This window comes from Lissotriton vulgaris, chromosome 11, assembly GCF_964263255.1.
Source record: "Lissotriton vulgaris chromosome 11, aLisVul1.2, whole genome shotgun sequence".
NCBI classification, from domain to species: domain Eukaryota; kingdom Metazoa; phylum Chordata; class Amphibia; order Caudata; family Salamandridae; genus Lissotriton; species Lissotriton vulgaris.
Genome location: NC_141699.1, coordinates 225753316 through 225772039, shown reverse-complemented (window position 1 = coordinate 225772039; position 18724 = coordinate 225753316). Strand labels below are relative to the sequence as shown.

The 18724-nt window shown below is 47.6% G+C and overlaps 1 protein-coding gene across 5 annotated transcripts in view; it reads left to right on the top strand.

Moving 5' to 3' along the window:
* The window catches only part of TPST2 (tyrosylprotein sulfotransferase 2), a 496074-nt gene that overhangs the window by 357929 nt on the left and 119421 nt on the right, over window positions 1-18724 (top strand). For all 5 annotated transcript variants that reach the window (XM_086943144.1, XM_086943143.1, XM_086943145.1 and 2 more), the window contains one exon: window positions 8964-9162. In XM_086943144.1, the coding sequence (XP_086799270.1) occupies window positions 8964-9162 (199 nt within the window). The remainder of the gene's footprint in view (window positions 1-8963; window positions 9163-18724) is intronic.

The following is an 18724-nucleotide window of genomic DNA, read 5'->3' as shown; positions in this document are numbered from 1 at the left end:
ACTTTGTGCCTAATATTGTAATACCGCTTTCCCCAACTACCTCTATTAGTTGTGCTGGTTTTTCCACAGGGTTGCCACTATTTACTGTGTAACTGTTTAACTAGCAGGAGTTTAATTTATTGTTGATTATTTAAATCTTACAATGTTGGGAAGAATACCTCCCATAACAGCTCAATAAGGTCACTGTGTTTATATTCTGTGGCCTTTGGTCTAACAGGGCCCCATCAAGGGGGCACCTTTGTCCTTTCTAACAATGTAAATAGTTTCTAAATATATATGTATGAGCTTTACAACTGCTGCATACAATGTCCTTTTTTCCTATCTGTCTTCTGCACTCCCGTTGTCACTTCGGTCCACAGATTTTCTTGTTTCAAGTTTTCCACTACGATGTTTCTCTGTTGTACACTTTATTACATTGTGGCCCTGTGTTTAAGTTGTGTGTGCAAATTAAAATCATCAAACCATTCTATTATTGTTTGAAATCCTTCAGTTTAACTGGCATTGATAAATGTATGCTTTTAGAGGTGTTGAAGTTTACTTGGAATTTACTGACAAAGTTCTTAAGTAGCAATCATTTGACACTAGACATGATCAAAAGATTGCAAGTAGTTGGTACTGATAGATGAAAGGGACATTGGCGATTTACTTTTTCATTTTTCAAAGTTCATCTTGGCAGAAAACAGAAATAACATTGCATTCCATATCACCTGTATGTGTTAAAACCAGATGTTCATTTACAAAACAGAGAAAACTTGGTTTTGTACCAATTTTACAATTTAATTTCAAGTAGAAACATACTTCTAGGAGTTTTGTTTTTGTATGTTCAAAATAGTCTGTACTACACAATTCCCATAACGATCTATAAACTAAACTCACAAAAAGTAGTTGGAACATGATGAACACAGAGACGAATATATGAAATAATGTTACCATAAATGCAAAATAAAGGGGGGCGTGGACAACCGCCGATGCAGATGGCCGCACTGTGACGCTGTTCTGTCCAAGCACACCTGTTCGAAGGTAAATCCTCCCAAAGATGCGGGAACACTGGTGCCGAGCTTGCCCCATTGTGTTCCGCAGCCTGCAGTGGACCTTCCGTTTCGAGAACTGGTCACTTTCAACAGAAGTTGGCAGAGAACGGCTTGCTTGCGTGTGGTCTCCAGTGGCGCAGCGCAGGAGGAGGAGCACTCTGAGCCCGGCCGCGATTGCGGTTATTGGCTCCAAAGCCGACTAACAACATAGCGTCTGGCGACCTTGGAAGCCGCAAACAAAGTTAGTGCGCAACGCTCCGGCGAGAGCCTGGATCTTGGCGGGCTTACCAGCAGGGGGCTCACTGTTGGCTATGCACCAGAATTGGGAACGTGCCCTGAAGAGGCCTAGACTGCGTGGGTACGCGGTGCAGGTAAACAGTGTTGGACCGTTTCATCAGCCAGGATTTGCGTCTGTATCGTAAGCCCGTAAGAGAACACTGCTGTGAGGCCATAAATGTTTTACAATCAAGGCTGGGACTGAATGAACGTCGGATTGGGCATTAATTAAGAACCAGTGTCGGCCCGGGGGTGCCCAGGAAAGACACAGTGAGTGCATCCAGTGAGCTGCATTGCTCCTACCTGGATTCAGACCAGTTGTCACACCGGAAGGAATTTGCAGGAATACGTCTTGGGAGCAAGTTGAGGGCAGTGCCAGCCAACACAGGTCCAGCTGTGGAAATCCCACAGGACGCATCACGCAAAGACTGTGCATATTTTGGGGGCCCGAGCTCAGAGTGGCCACCGGCTGCATTATTGGATAGGGATCTGTTGGGACATCGCGTACACGTGTCGCTGCCTCCCTCAGTGTGGCCTGCCTCACTCTGACTCCACCAGTGCCGCAAGTGAAGAAGTCCTTCGGCGATTGGGTAGTTGTTCGGCCTGGACAGGCCCGATTCGGAACCCAGGGGAATGTACAGTCATAGTGAGTAGTGCAAGCGGCAGTGAACAACTACAGAAGCAACTAGGGCGTGGGCTGTTGGTGATTCACTCAACAATACATAGACCCCGGTGTGGCCTGAGGCTGCAACGCCAAGTCCACCATGCAGGCCAAATTAGACAAATACACCTGGTACAAGGGCACGGGCGCTAAAGAAAAAGAACTAGACAATGGGCCAGAGAAGAAGCAGAAAGTGCCTGAAGAACCAAAACTAACCCATCACGACATAATGCCCGCCATTACGACGGTCAGAACGTCACTGGAGTCCAGAATTGATAGTGTCTTTACAGAAGTCTTGTTAATAAGAGCCGACATGAGGTCAATAAACACTAGACTCAAGGAAGTTGAATCCATTACAAGCTCCTTGGTCAAAGACCCATCTACCCTCCAACAGGCAGTGAGAGACCTAAAATCATGCAACAACAGGATGGCAGCTCAGCTGGATGAGTATGAGGTTACAAAAAACTACAGTGTAAAATTAGTGACTTATGGTGACAAGTGACAAAAGTGCTGTGCAAAGGTGACATGGATGACATATACATACAAAAAGGGGGAGAGAAACCTATAGGTCAAGTCCAAAAGTCAATGCATAACCCTCCAACAGTAGTTATAGTTTCTTGTTCAAGTCAGGGGGATTGCGTGGACTAATAGTGACAGTAACGTCGACGTTTCAACCCTTGACAATTGTTCAGCTTATTAGGCATCAGAGGTGGGTCTTCATCAGAACAAGGGGGGTGAGGGATGACCGCTGCTAACTGCGGATCCTAGTTATTGGGCATCCAACTTGAAGCAAATTGCATGGAGGCGTAAGCCGACACCTCAGACTCACACCAGTGGGTTCTGGTCTGAATTAATAATGAAATTTCATCAGCCGGTAGAAGTTTATTGTATGGAAACTGCTGAGGCAATCATAGGCATTGAATTCAGAGACGTCCTTGTTCGTCGAAGTCTAATCAATTGTGTCTTAAACTACAGGGACAGAGACGTTGTATTACAAACGGCTTTCACATCACCTCTATTGAACTTGACTATGGTTAGGTTTCCTTCTTCCCTAACTTCACGCTAAAGGTACAGCTGCAGCGACAAAGCTTTCTAGAAATTAAGAAAGCCTTGCATGACAGACATTAAATACGTAATGCTCTTCTCGGCCAGTCTACGAGTGGAATCGGAGGGAACGGCCTGGATTTTCGCTACCCCAGAGAAGGCATGTGACTGGCTTGAAGGCTGGCACACAGCAGGAAAAAGGGTCTCCAGAGCCAACAGAACAGAACCGGGAAACCACAAGTGGAACAGAGAGCAAGACCCTCCACAGAGTGAAGCCTGGTGGCTGACGGCGATAAAGAGGACTTGTCAGGGCTCTTTACTTCTTTCATAGACTTTCATTGCCCATGCGGAGAGCCCTACATGAACTTAATTCCCCGGCTTGCACGCCTTCAGGAGGTGGGCGAGATGAGCTGGGCTGCCGTACACGAGGGGCGAGAGACGAGGCGACCTGTAGTAAGATGGTGCAAGTGGAGAGGTTGAGACATTGCACCAGTATTCCTATATTGTAATTGTTGAACGGATGTGGGGTTTACACACGCTCCACAAGTTAACGGGGTGGTCAATAGGCACTCTGCAAGTTTGGGGTGGCGGGAGGTTCTGATGCCGCCATGCAGGGAGGCGGGGGGGTGGAGGGGGAAGTTCCAAACACCGAAAATCTTTGGTGAGCAGTACGTTGCACGCCCCAATGATCCGTTAAACCTCATCGGTGGAAAGGAACGGGTTGTGGTCTGTGTAGTTGGAACATAAGATAGTTTGGTGAAGGTAGGCGCTACACGAAAAGCTGCAGATAGTACAATCCATGCATTGGGAAAGTTTGCACTGACAACGGGCAGGCAGAGGCGGACGAAAAGCCCCCCGCAAAGCCTGGTGGCGGGTGGAGGTCTTGCCGCACTGACGCAGTTTAACAACTCATATACACTTGACTGCAGGATTAAAACAGGGGCTTAAACTGTTGTCCTGGAATGTGAATGGATTAGGGGATAAGATTAAAAGAGGAGTTGCCCTACAATTATTAAAACGCCACTCCCCCGACATGATTCTAATCCAGGAGACCCATCTACTGGGCAATGCATGTAAAGCACTGGCGAGATGGGGATTCAAAATCGTAGCGCATTCAGCATTTGTCTCCGGTTCCCGGGGGGTGGGATTAATGACTCATAAGACATTCCAGATGAAAACTGAGTGCATGTGGATAGATCACTTGGGTCAATTTGTGGTGGTTTTGGGGACGTGGGAGGGAAGGACGCAAAACGTAATATCTGTTTACCTACCGCCGGGCCTTCAGACCCCCGCATTTAGAGACATTGGTGATCTCTTGCTTAGTTTACTGGAGTCCAGACTCCTGACTGGGGGCGACTTTAATTGAATAGTCTCAGATTCTTTAGATAGGTGGTCCCAGAAAACATAACCTCTTGCTCGTACACAAATCCACAACTTTATGGAAGGTATGGGCCTAGTAAGACGCCTGGAGGACACTCCATCCAGGGGAACAGCAGTACACATATTCTTCCAGGGCTCACCGCAGAATGTTCAGAATAGACTACATCATAACGCTAGCGGACCAGTTAGAGAACGTCAAAGAAGTGAGCCACCTAGCCAGGATTATATCAGACCACTCACCCGTATGGGCCCAAATAGAGGTGGGAGAACCCAGAATTGGTTGAGTAGCACCTATTAATCCATGGTACCTCAAGAACCCTCAGCTAAAGGAGAAAATTGTACAAGACACAGAATTGTACTTTCAGGAAAACGAACGGTTGGTGGACTCGGCTCAGACATTATGGGAAGACTATAAGGTTGTAACACAAATAGGAAGAATTAGTGAGTTTAGAAACAGAAATACTGGCACTAGAGGAGAGGTGTCCGGGGGGAAAAACCTAGACAAAACGAGACCCGCCTTAGCGTTAAAGACGAATGAGTATTCTGCCGTGGCCACTGATGCGGCCAAGGCATTTGCACAGGGCGACGCTCACCAAGATCTTGATGGTGGGGACAAAGCCAGAAAATTGCTGCCCTGGTTGGACCGTAGCGAACAAGCAAGTAGTCGTGGCAGAGCTCGTACTGGAGTCCGTGGAGAGACTCACTGATCCGCAGGAGATAGCGGATGCCTTCGGCATCCACTATTGTGGTATGTGTGTATATATATATATATATATATATATATATATATATATCCAAGAGCCTGTGTGCTCGAAACGCGTCTTTTGTGCCCAAATAAAGAAAACCTTTGAAACTTACCCGGCTGGTGCGGCTTGTCATTCCTTCACGGTGCTGTGCAGGAAGTTCGAGAGAATATATATATATATATCTCCCAGACACCATACGTCGCAGAAGACATGCACTCCTATTTAGGTGATATATCCCTGCCTGCTCTCTCTGAGGAGGATAGGTTAGACCTTGACTAGGAGCTGAATACCGCAGAGGTCGAGAAATCCATACACAACTTAAGGATGGCAAATGCTTTGGGCCCAAATGGTGCACCCGTTGAACTGTACAAGTTGGCCTCTAGTAAGATCGCACCCTATCTTTCCAAAATGTTTCGAGAGAGTGGGGTGGCAGGACTGCTCCTTGTCGACCAAAGGGTGGCTACGATCGTGGTACTTCATAAGATTGGCAAACCTAAGAATCTATGCTAGTCTTACAGGCACATATCGCTGCTCAATGCAGAAGCTAAGATACTGGCGAAAGTCTCGGCCACTCGTTTGCTGCACGCCCTGACGCAACTGGTACACCTGGACCAATCTGGCTTTATGCCAGCTAGGAACACTTTTAACTTGAGGAAACTTCAGGGAGTATTGGACCGGACCAACACGATATACTAAGATGCAGTGGTAGTGTCCTTGGACGCGGCCATTGCGTTTGTCATGATAAAATGATCTTACATGTTTCCAATATTAGAAAAAATTGGGATTTGGCCCGGGCTACTTGGGGTGGGGTCTGCCTCTTCTATTCTTCACCGCTCATCCAAATGGTGGTAAACAATAGGAAGTCTCCAGTGTTTGAACTTAGTACGGGTACCAGGCAGGGTGTTCCCCTTTCCCCATTCTATTTGCTCTGGTGCTCGAACCACTGGCGATGTGGATATGGAAATATCCTGTCATTAGGGGGCTATAGTGGGCAGAGGGCTGGGAGGACCGTATTTCGCTATACCCCGATAACATCCTACTATATTTGACATCCCCCTCCGCCTCCCTCAATAGAGTGCTTCACGTTTTTCATGGTATTTCAACAATTTGCCGGCTACACGATTACCTGGCCCAAATCGGTCATCTTTGTCCTTAGTGGAGAGATGCCCTCTCTGCCAAGAGAGTTCTGAATAACGGAAGGAGAGACGGGTTTAAATATCTGGGGATCCGAGTCTCTAAAGACCCGATTTACTTCTATGAGCACAATCTTCTACCCCCGCTGCAAAGACTTAAAATTGACGTCCAGCACTGGAGTTCGCTCCCATTGACCCTGCTGGGCCGTGCAGCCTTATTTAAAATGATGCCTCCTCCACGGTTTTTATGGGTCTTACAGAACACGCCGCACCCGGTGGGGGCTGATTACTTTAGAACCATAGATGGTGCTCTGAGGGAACTCCTGTGAGATGGCAAATCAACTAGAATTGCCATGCAAAAGCTTATGCTGGGGTGGTACGATGGTGGGATTTGTCTCCCGACATTAGGAAATATTTATGGGTGGCACAACTAGCCGCTATAAACCAGTGCATGTACAGACCACAGGGAGATTCCAGATTTAACATGGACAAGTGGCTACGCACGGGCGGGAGCTTTGCAGGGGCATTGTACACTAATCCAGCCAGGAAAAAATGGTCTGGGCCCACTGGACATGCGTTACATCTGTGTCGGGTGGCTACAAGGAGTCTGGGGTGGGATTTGGGGAAGATCACACTGGCCACCCCACTCTGGGACACCGACCTACTTGGCAACCTGCGACACACCCGGGGACTTGACCGTTGGGACGTAATAGCGATCTTTAGGGTTGGGGATCTATGGAAGGCAGGAAAAATCATTTCCTTTGCCCGATTACAAGTAGAGTATGAATTGGCCAATACTGAGTATTTTATATACCTGCAGGTCCGACATCCGTTACTCGCGGTGATAACCCAGGGAGAGACGCCGCCAGACTCCACACCTCTGGAGGATAGGGTCCTAGATGGGAATCTTCCAGAAAATGCCATATCGTTAATATACAGAAAACTCGTCAATAACATGACGGACCCTCTAGTTCGACTAAGGGCCAAATGGGATTACAATGTCGCCTGCCTGGATGATGAAGAATGGATTGAGGCACTTGCCTCTCCTAAAGAAATTGCTATATCCTCCAGGCTCCATCTTGTGGAGCTGAAAATACTCCATCGAATATACTTAGCGGGACCCTGTTAGTAAAGATGGGCTATCGTGAGGAGGCAGGATGCATGAGGGGATTTCGATTGGAGTGTACTTTTATACATACACTCTGGGAATGTACAAAAATTCAGAGATACTGGTTGTCCTTGAAGAAATGTATCGAACTAATAATGGGCTGCACGATTGACTGCAGCATTAAACTATGTCTCCTAAATATCTGGGGCCCCACTGACCCACGCTCCATAGACCGGACATGGCTGAATCTGGGGATGGCAATTGCCAAGAGAAATATCGCTAAATGTTGGAGGGTGAAGAAACCACCAATGCTGGTTGATTGGCGAAAAGATATAGATTGGTGTATGATAACAGAGAAAGCTGTATACGAATCCAGAGGTTGTTCCACTAAATGGACACAGATTTGGGGAAAATGGAATGATTACAGGGGAAGGGATATGTGATCCCCCGGAGCATGGGACGGGTGCTCTTATGGGAATGCTGGATCTTGACGGCGCCAATGTAAATGGTATGCAAGGTTTCTGGGACTTCAGCTGTGTAGCAATGCTTGTGCTAGTACAAATTCATGTATATGTAAATCCAATATTGACAACAGTTTGCTCCTTGCCTCAAATAAAAAGTTTTATAAAAAAAAAAAGCAAAATAGAGACATTCATTTGATTAGTCTGTCTTCTTTTGTTACAAATGTGAAATAACGTTAGAGGCAGGAACATATTCTAATCCGTTATCTGTGTGTGAAGTTAATGATACACTGACATTGAGTTTATAATATGTAAAATGGCTACATGCCAGTACAGGTTCAAAGATTGAGATTGTTGTTCGCAGAATCTGGCTATTTATTGCCACATACTGTGGAAAATCTGCCAGTATGGGATTTTTCAACTGGACTGATTCATGGAGTAGGTTTGGAAATATGAGTGTTCCTAGGTGATTGGCAGGATATCAGTAAGGCTTCAAACAGCTTGGGTAATTATACACTTCCCCAGATGTTTTAAGCTCAGTTAAGGACTTTAAGTTAGTGCCACCAAAGGCTGGCATTCATGTGTTAATTGTCTGAAGGGCAGGCAGAAAACCCCATATTTCATTGCTCCATATGGAAAGGTGTTTCGCCACCAGATAAATAGTTTTTCTATTGGAGAAAAAAAGCTAAGATGCAACGATAAACCTTTTTAGTAATTAGCCAGGTCCAGCAGATATGCTGGTTACTGAGCATTTTTTTCTCCCTATAGTGAGCCATATATGTCCGATAGATACAACTGTGGAGTAAAGGGTTTCTGTACTCTGCCCAAGTTTCCGGATGCACTGTCCTAATATGTTCAGACGATTGGCTACAACAGTGATGTGCCGAAAGAAGGTGTACAGCACTATTAGTGCTGTCTGATTGGAGGAGGAATTTGAGGTCAAGAAATTCGAGAAAGGCTCACTGATAAGTGAAAATAATAAGTGATCTTTGCCATGAATGAAGCAAAATGACCCCTCCTACTTCATGTTTGTGATTTCTCCAGATCAGTTTATACTTTTGTCATGTTTTGCTCAAATACTGGCAATGGAATGTACACAATTCATTGATCTCTGATTTTCTAGGATAGAAAGATCAACCGATCAAGTTATCAAGCCGGTGAATTTGGAAGCATTGTCGAAATGGGTTGGGCACTTACCAAGTGACGTCGTTCAGGAGATGCCTCAAATAGCACCAATGCTTGCTCGACTTGGTTATGACCCATTGGCCAACCCGCCAAGTTATGGAAACCCTGACCCCTTGGTAGTCAATAACACTAACCGGGTAAGTATTACAGTTGCCAAAGTATATATTTTAGGCGTTATGAAGTGCATTATTGTTCTCGAATTCTCGAAATGTGGCTTTATTTTTGGTTATTTATATAATAAACAGTTCCTATAAGGCATTCGAGTAATGTACAGAGATGGATATTCTGCTAAGAAGAAAAATATCAACCTGGAAGAGGCAGTAAAAGTGTGACCAGCAATAGGCAAAAACTGATGGAAAATTCAGAAGTGTAATCCATGTAAATAACAGCAGCACTGTGAAATTACCCCCAGGCGTCAAACTGGATCTGGAACGTTTTCGTTAGCAGTACCCCTGCGCGTCGGTAGGCGTCATCGTGCGGCTCCGTGTATGTCGTTGGCGTCGTACTCGCCGAGATGACGTCGCTGGAGCTATTTAGATGCGGGCTGACGTCCGTTCTTTCTTTTTCTGCGCCAGCAAGCGCAGATCCAGAGAGAGGGGTACCCCCAGTCACTTTTTGACTGAGTTATTTTTGGGACTTTTTGTCTGTTTTCGAGTCATTGACTCCTAGTGTATAGGGATGCCCGGTTTTAAGTCTTGCGCAGCTTGTCCCCGCACAATGTTGGTGACGGACCCGCACCATGAGTATCTCTACTGCATGGGGCGCGACCACGACTCCGAGTCGTGCCCTGAATACCGGGCCATGGCTCCGAAAACTTTGCGGGAAACGGTACCAAAAGTTGCTGGAGTCCTGGGACTCAGCTCCGTGCCGTTCAAGGTCCAGTGGGAGGTCTAGGGACCGCTCGCAGAGCCGCCATTACCATTGTTCAACAAAGTCTTCGCACTCTGAGTCAGGTAAGGTGAAGCACAAGAAGTCGAAGAAGCGTTGTCGCTCTTCGCCTTCCCCTAGCCTGTTGCACGACACGGCTGCGGGTGCTGCCACCCCTGTGGCTCCGGTGGAGCCTAAGCAGTGGCCGATGGCCTACCCACCTTTTCCGGGTCCATCGGCAACTTTGGCCCAGTTGCAGGACTTCCTGCCATGGCACGAGTCTTTGGGCTGTCGGGCCCTGTCGGCACACCTCGGGGTCCAACTAAGGGTCCTCGCTCTTCTGCGTCGTCTGCTCCTGCCCTGACGTCGCCAACTACTCCGGTCTCAATGCTTTTTTGGCGACAAGGCAGACAGTGCGTAGGAGCGTTTTAATGACTCACGGGCTATGGCCAAGTCCTTACGCCTTTCAGCCATGCGTACTCCTTCTGCTTTTCGCTCCTTTCGTGGCCAAGGAATGGGTGTTCAAACAAGTTTGTTTCAGAGCCACAGTAGGAATGAAGGATGGTGCACCAAAAAAAGAAGTCCGTAGCAAATATGGTAAGTAGAAAAAGTTCCTTTATTATTAGAAATCTTTAAAAGGCCTCAGCCAACTCGTTTCGTCCCCAAGGGGGACTTCATCAGGGCAAAGAAAAAGTGGCAATATTTTAAAGATGAACCCCGGACATGCTAACCCCACAAACACAGAGTGTCCACGTCGTAGGTCTATGAGGTTCTAGATCTAATAGCTATTCCAGTAGAAACGTGGTGAATGTGAGGGTTGACGGACACCGTTATTACAGCAAGTAAAATAGTCCAAACAGATGCAGAAAATGATAAGTCTAAACTACACAATCCTCGTATCCAAGCGGATGATTGGATCAGGGCGCCATATATAAATAGGAACCTTCAGCATTGTGAAGACAGGTATTCCGAACATAGTACATTCCCTTATTATGCGGAGAATATATTTGAAGTGGTGAAAAGGATTGATACATGCCTTATTCCTCGCTGTTCCTTGCATATTTGTAGTTTCCATTACTTGCTGCAGCGTTTGGGTGGCCTCTACTCTCAACCCTTAAGTCCAGGCGAAACATCTTGCACCCCACTCGGGGACTGTGCCATTTATTTATATATGGCACCCTGATTCACTCATCCGCTTGGATACGAGGATTGAGTAGTTTAGAATGATCATTTTCTGCATCTGTTTGGACTATTTTACTTGCTGTAATAACGGTGACCATCAACCCTCACATTCACTACGTTTTTACTGAAATAGCTATTAGATCTAGAACCTCATCGACCTACGACGTGGACACTCGGTGTTTGTGGGATTAGCATGTCCTGGGTTCATCTTTAAAATATTGCCACTTTTTCTTTGCCCTGACGAAGTCCCCCTTGGGGACGAAACGCGTTGGCTGAGGTCTTTTAAAGATTTCTTATAATAAAGGAACTTTTTCTACTTACCATATTTGCTACGGACTTCGTTTGTTGGTGCACCATCCTTCATTCCTACATTTCGGTATCTGCCCTGACAGTGGAGCTTCTGTGTGGCTAGCCCCGGATGTGACTTGCACAACTTTCTAAATTCTTCCTACTGCGAAATTTGAGTGCGAACCTTGGTCAGCCACAGCTTCCTTTATTGACATTGTTTCAGAGCCACAGGCCTGCACCGCAACAGTCTCAGCGCAGACGTGGGACCCGCAGAGGAGGGTCATGGGACCAGCAGGCAGGTCAGTCCACGACCTCCCCGCCCGCTACTTCCTCCAAACCGTCCGAGTCTAGTGTTTCAGGCTGTAACGTCAAGGTATTCCCTTGACGGTTCAACACTTGGCAGGTTCTTTGAACGCCAGGGCGGACGAACTCCGCCTCCGGTGCATGATGGCTCACGAGTGGCGTCTTCACTCTAAGGTGACGCAAGGTCTCTTTCAACAGTGGGGAGAGCCTTGGTTAGATTTATTCGCCACCGAAGAGAATGCGCTATGTCATCACTTCAGCGAGTTGGAATTTCCAAGGCGGCACTCGCTCAGCGACGCTTTTCGTCACGAGTGGAGCTGCGGTCTATTTTACGCCTTTACGCCTATACCACTTCTACCCAGAGTTCTGAAGATCAGGCGCGACCGGCCCACGTCATTCTTGTGGCCCCGGGCTGGACTCGAAGAGTTTGGTATCCCTAGACACTCCGTATGAGCATCGATCCCCCGATCCGACTGCCTCTTCGGGAGAATCTTCTGTCGCAGCAGCAGGGGACGGTCCTCCACCCGAACCTGTCCAGCCTCCACCTACATGTGTTGAAATAGAGCGGCGACAGTTGATTCCATTTGACCTGCCTCCTCAAGTCTAAGATATCATTCTGGCAGCCAGGTGTCCCTCCGCTAAATCGGTATGCACCTGCAGGTGGAACAAATTTGTGGCATGGTGCACAGTAAAGGTTGTGGATCCCCTTTCTGCCCCTCTTTCGGAAGTCCTTTTGTTCCTTCTTTCTCTGGCCCAGCAGGGCTCTGCTCTGGGCACCATTGAGGGCTATCTTTCTGCAATTTCAGCCTTTCTCAGGGTCCCTGATCAGCCCTCTCTTTTCAAGTCCCCTGTTGTCAATAGATTACTCAAAGACATTACTCACCTTTATCCTCCTATTCTGTTTGTGATGCAGCAGTGCGACTTGAATCTGGTTCTTAATTATTTGATGTGCGCTCCTTTTGAGCCACTTCATAACTGTCTTCGTTTATTGACATTGAAGACTGCTTTCCTGGTTGCTATCACCTCCGCTAGGCGCATGAGTGAGCTCTAGGCTTTTTCCTGTAAGCCTTTTCTGTCGGTTCATCGGGATAAGGTTGTGCTTCGCACTCCTCCTTCCTTCTTGCCAAAGGTTGTCACTGCCTTCCAGATCGGGCAAACTACCACCTTGCCCACTTTCTTTCTGCACCTTTCCAGAGAGGAGGAGCGGCTCCACCGTCTGGACCCAAAACGTGCACTCTCATTTTACTTCAATCGCACACAACAGTTCCGGGTATCCACCCGCTCTTGACACTGAGTGTTTTAGATGTAAAACATGTAACTTTACACTCAAACCAAACTTGTGTTCCTAAACGGAGACATGTACTACACAACACCCACCGCTACCAGCCCTAAAATTAATTTCTCCGCGGGAATCCCTTATCAAGATCTCCATTGAATAACATTCCTCCATACACAGTCTCTTATTAAAAATAAAAACACATTTGTGGAATTTGTAAAATGTTAATCTCCAGATATTACATTTGCTACAGAAATATGGGCGGATCTCACATCGGTCCCTGATTTACGAACTGCCATTCCAGTGGTCTGAAGTGTTTTTAGACTGGACCGGCCTGCTGAACACGGGGATGGGCGCTCAATTTAAAGCATCATCTGAGCCTATTATTCATCTAGACTATGAAGCCATTATGTTTAATTTTAAATTGAACAATGCAGTCACCTTCAATGGTGTCTAATCTATCGCCCGCCTTCCCACCACCCCCGGGCCCAGAGCAAAATTCATCCATACCTCAATCCAGTTTACTGAATCCTGTATGGATCTCCCTAACTGTACAATCCTTGGACATTTAATGCTCACTCAGATACTGAAGACACTGGACACCTAGTTGACAGCCTGCTTAGTTTTGAACCTACTAAATTAATGTAGTAACCCATCTGGCAAATCACACCCTCGATGGTGTCTTTAGTAGTATTAGTGAGCAAAGTTTTGAGAAAATCCTGCCCCTCTGTGGGCAGACCACAAAGCATTGTTTCTCTCGCTCAAGTCCCCACCAATATCAGTCAGAGCCCTATCGTACCTACCTTAACAAAATTCTGCTTTTGGAAATAAATAGACAATACTAAACTTAACAATACAATTGAAAATGACATTGATGCAGCCACTGCTAACAGCACGGCCTAGATTGCCTCCTCAGTATGTCAGCTAGCCCCTGTAAAGATGATCAAAAATCATGATAAGATGTCCTCTACCCCTTGGTATTCAAACTAACTACAAGTATTAAAACAAAAATGTAAACATCAGGAAAATGGATATTAAGCTGTTGCCCAAATGAAACACACTAATACAAGCTGCTAATCTGCAACCATAACTCCATCATCATGACAGATATTTTACAGATAAAAACAATTTCACTAAAAACTCTTATAAAAAGTTATTTAAAACAGTGAAAACACTGTCCAACTGCAATACTGATAACACTATAGACCCCAACTAAACCCTGTGCAATTAACTGTCCAAATGTTTTCAATCAAAGGTTAATGTAATCTTCAATGTATTTACTTCCAATCTGAATGACAAGCCCTCCAAGTTCAGAAGTGATAGGCCGTATGCTATATTAAATATACTTTTAGCATTCTCCCCTCTCACCAGTGATATGATTCTATGTCAGGACCGGAGGCTTCGGATTATGCTATACTTCACTTTAATTTTCATAGCAGCCAATTTAATAACCCCAACAAAACCACATTTCCCATAAGTCCAGGGAAATTGAAGAAACAGACAAGCACATCCATGAACAGCATTGTTCAATCAGAATCCAGGATAGAGCCCCTCTTCAGCATCCTGGTCTTTCTCTTTTTTCGGTGCTCGCAGCCACAGATGAGTGTTTTACCCTTTTTTCCATAACACTTTGATATTTGAATATTGTTTTCTGACGTGTTAATGTTGTCAATGCCGTTGTTTTATTATGCGGTAATGGCGGGGCCGCTTGCCAATCCTATGTGATTCTGGTCTGCACTTTGGCAGGATGCCTGTTTAATGTTTTGGTGACAGTCACAGGACCATTTTCCGGTCCTACCTGACGTTTTATTATCCTGGTTTGTAGATACAGCATACAGTTGCGGGTCCACTTGCTGCCGCTATGCGACTGGATGAATGTAATGTGCACCCTGCGGCGGGGTGCGGTGAAAACCTTCAGCCACTAGGTGGCGCTGCATGAGCACGCCCCCTCTATGGTTGATGGCGCGCGGAGCTCGGATTTCCCTGGCAGAATCCGCCTTCCAGAGCATCCGCTAGCCCCTGAAGAGAGATGCCCTCGTGGAGGGTCGGTACAGGCTGTTCAGCCTGCTTTATTCTGATGTCCTGAGCTGCTGCTTTGGGTAGGTGTGTGTGCTCATTGAAGTTTGGCGCATGTGTATGTATATATCTGGTTTTAATCAGACTCGAAGTTTGGCCTGCAAGGGACACGCTCCCAGGAGAGGTCTTTGGGCCTTATTGATAGATGTATTAAAATGATTTTGGCATAAGGCAGGGTAGTGTCCCTGGGGCATTGATATCTTTGGAGATAGGGGCTGGACCCTATACACATTACCAATTGCTGGTCCCCAGCAACCATAAAGCAGTTTTTTTCCTCAGGACTGCTGGAGGTAGTCAGCTGCCCCACCAACCTTAAGCAGGGTGTGGTTGGCAGCATTAATAGCCCTAGTTTCAGTGGTTTAACTGTGTTTGTGAGGCATGTCCGACCAGGCAGACATGCAGTGGGACAAGGATCCCTTAGCCCAGATTCCTGGGGACGATGATTTTTTCGATGTGGTGGACGCGTCAATTTATAGAGCTATGGAGGAGGTAATGACCCCCATGGAGGAGCATTTAGCGCAGCGGATTGCGTTTGACTGCGCTAAGTGAGCTCTGCCTGCGACACATGCCACTAGTAACCTGCAAGCTGCACAGGGGCAGAGCCAGCCACAGCCAAGCACCCCAAGGTGGACGGTGTGGACCAGGATGCTTTTGCGCACTTGTGGGAAGCGTTCCTTGCCCATAACCAGTCCTTGGCAGACTGCCCCATTGCCCCCATACCCACTCTGCCTCCGCCAGCGAGCAAGGGGCTGGAGATGATGCCCAAGAGGATACGGATGAAGAGGCTGGTCCATCAGGCCAATGACGTCCGGCGACAACCCCTGGGCCTATTGACACTCAAGGGGTGGGAGACAGCTCTGACATGTTGGATTCGGAGTTAATTTTACACCCTCGGTCGTCCCAATGCGCGCCCTCCTTGAAGGTGGCGAGCTACGTGGCCAGTAGGATTCGGTCTCCCATGGGGAAAGAGGTTACTAGCCTCCTCCGGACGGAGTGCCATCGCCCTCCCTAGATGGTAAAGTTGCCCAGACCATTGAATTGGATCCCTGAATGACCAGGTTCTTGACCAAGTTTATTAAGGACCCCAAGAAGGATATAGACAAGTCCTGGAGGGTGTGCCAGGATAAGCTTTGGAACGCCCTGGGTCCGCTAACTATGATCCTGGACATTGCCAAAGATGCCATGGCCTTGGGGGCCCTAATATCTCCAGAGGCTCTTTCAGGTTGGGCACAGAGAGCAGTGGTGTTCCTAGGGAACACCAACTGAGCTCTCTCTACCGAGCGGTGGCGTTCCTTCCTTATCCAGGTGGACTTGAAGTTTGGGGACCTGGCCGATTCTGAAGCCGGAGAGGTGGCCCAGGTGGTTTGTTTGGCGAGCCTTTTATCAAGGAACTTGGCAAATTGGTAAATACGTTCACGTCCCTTAATAAGGCTCAGTCCTCTGTCAAGAGGATTTTCTCTTCCCAAGTTTTCCATGGGGCCTGTCGAGGTAGGAGCTGCACGACCGGCCAGGCCCCCCCAAACTTCAGAGGGCAAGTCTCCAGGTGGGGGCAGAATCCAGATCAAGCACGCTATCACAACTTCTACCCCTCCCGTGGACTACGATCAAGAGGTCGGGGCTTCAGAGGTGGCACAAACACCTCTAGCGCCAATAAGTGCTTCTGCCTCTTCTCTTGTGCAAGTGGGCGGCCGTTTGGCCAGGTTTATGCATGTGTGGGAAACCACCACCAGCGATGCTTGGGTGTTAGTCTGAGCTTTTCAAACAAATTCTGCGGCAAGAGAGCAGACCCAGGCCTTTTCAATTATCGCAGCTAGAGGCGGAACTGATCGATGCAAAGGTCTCCTCCCTCCTCGCCAAGAGTTTGTTTGCCTTACCTCGCCACAAGGCTTCAGCAAGAACATGTTTTTGGTAGACAAGGCAGATGAGGGAGCAGCGTCCTGTGCTTAATCTCTGCAAGTTCAACAAGTGGTTGGTTTGCCGCCATTTCAAAATGGAGGGTATCCACCTCTTGAGGGACATTTTACGCCCTGCGGATTGGATGGTCCACTTGGACTTAACAGATGCTTACTTGGCTATAGTTTTCCACCGCACAGAAAATTCCTGCAGTTTCTTTGGCGCCAGCGGATGTTCCAGTTTACCACTCTCTTTCGGGCTTTCCTCCGCTCCTAGGTGCTTCACGAAGGTGCTGAGACCAGTGGTGGAGCACCTTTGAGCTTGAGGGACACGCCTCATTGTGTACCTTGAAGACAAGACCCCGACTGTTGCTAGAACAGTTGCAGCAGGCGGTAAGCCTGTTAGAGAGGCTGGGGTTCGTCATAAACACCAGGAATTCGCTGTCGGTTCTGGCTCAGAAGGTCACGTTCTTGGGTTTCGTGATAGACTCTATCGAGGCAACTCTCTGCCTTCCCTCAAACCGTCATGAGCTGCACCGGACATTGGCCAAAGAGAGTGCCCCTCCTGCAGTTTGCCCGCGTGGTGGAACTTCTGTCGGTCTCCATCCATGCCATTTTTTCAGGCCCATTGCACTATCGGGCACTACAGCAGCTGAAAGCGAGACACTTGTGGAAGGGACTCTCATCCAGTGCCTGTCCGACGAGGCTCTGGAGGAAATTCGCTAGTGGCTCACTCATATGGAGGCATGGAATGGCCCGGCAATTTCCGACTCTACATCAGACCTAGTTATTGAGTGTGACGCAAGCAGGTCGGGATGGGGCGCCAGATGTAGGGATTTTTTCACAGGAGGGTCTTGGTCACTGCAGGAGCAGGCTCTGCCTTTCTATTGTTTGGTGCTTTTAGGGGTTTCCTTTGCTGTCTGTGGCTGGACCAGAGACCAGGTTAAATCGTGTGTCCTTCTGAAGTTGGCCAATGTCTCGGCAGTCGGGTACTTAAATCACTTGGGTGGCACTCTGTCAAAGGTTCTCTCTGACTTGGCGACAAGCCTTTGGCAGTTCTGTCCAAATCACCAGATTTCGTTGACAGCGGAATATTTCCCTGCACAGGAGAATAAGGTTGCAGATTGGCACTCGCAACACTTTCGGGATTCCATTCTTTGGAAGTTGCAACCGGAGGTTTTCGCCATGGTGCAGAACCGTTGGGGACCTTTTTCTGTGGATTTTTTTGCCTCTAGACTGGATCATCAGATGGCCCTGTTCTTCAGCTGGAGGCCGGATACTCTGGCTATGGCAACGGACGTTTTCCTGCAGGATTTGGCTCAGGAGCAGGCTTATGCGTTCCCACGCTTTGCGATGATCACAAGAGCATCGGCGCAGATCAGGCTGCAGTGGGCGGAGGTGGTTCTCATCACCCTAATTTGGAGGTCACAAGTTTGGTTTCTAGTTCTACTGGAACTTTCTTGGGATTTTCCAATCAGTCTCCCCCAATTTCCAGAGCTGCTTCTCAAGCTGTATCAGGTTCTTCATCTGATGGTGCTGAACGGCTCCCTACACCTGATGGCATGGAAGACTACAGGGGTAGATGGTCGATCCCAGGCCTTTCCATGTATGCTGAAGACCTCTTATCCAATGCCTGGTCCGATAGCACGGGCAAGAGATACCGATCAGCCTGGAGGAGATGTTGTAGTTGGTGTGTGCAACGGGGTTGCAATCCTGTGGGTGCAGACGTAGTGCAGATCTTGAACTGTCTGGTGAGTCTAGCCCAACAAGTTTTGGCCTACCGGTCAGTGAATACCTTCCGATCCGCCATTTCAG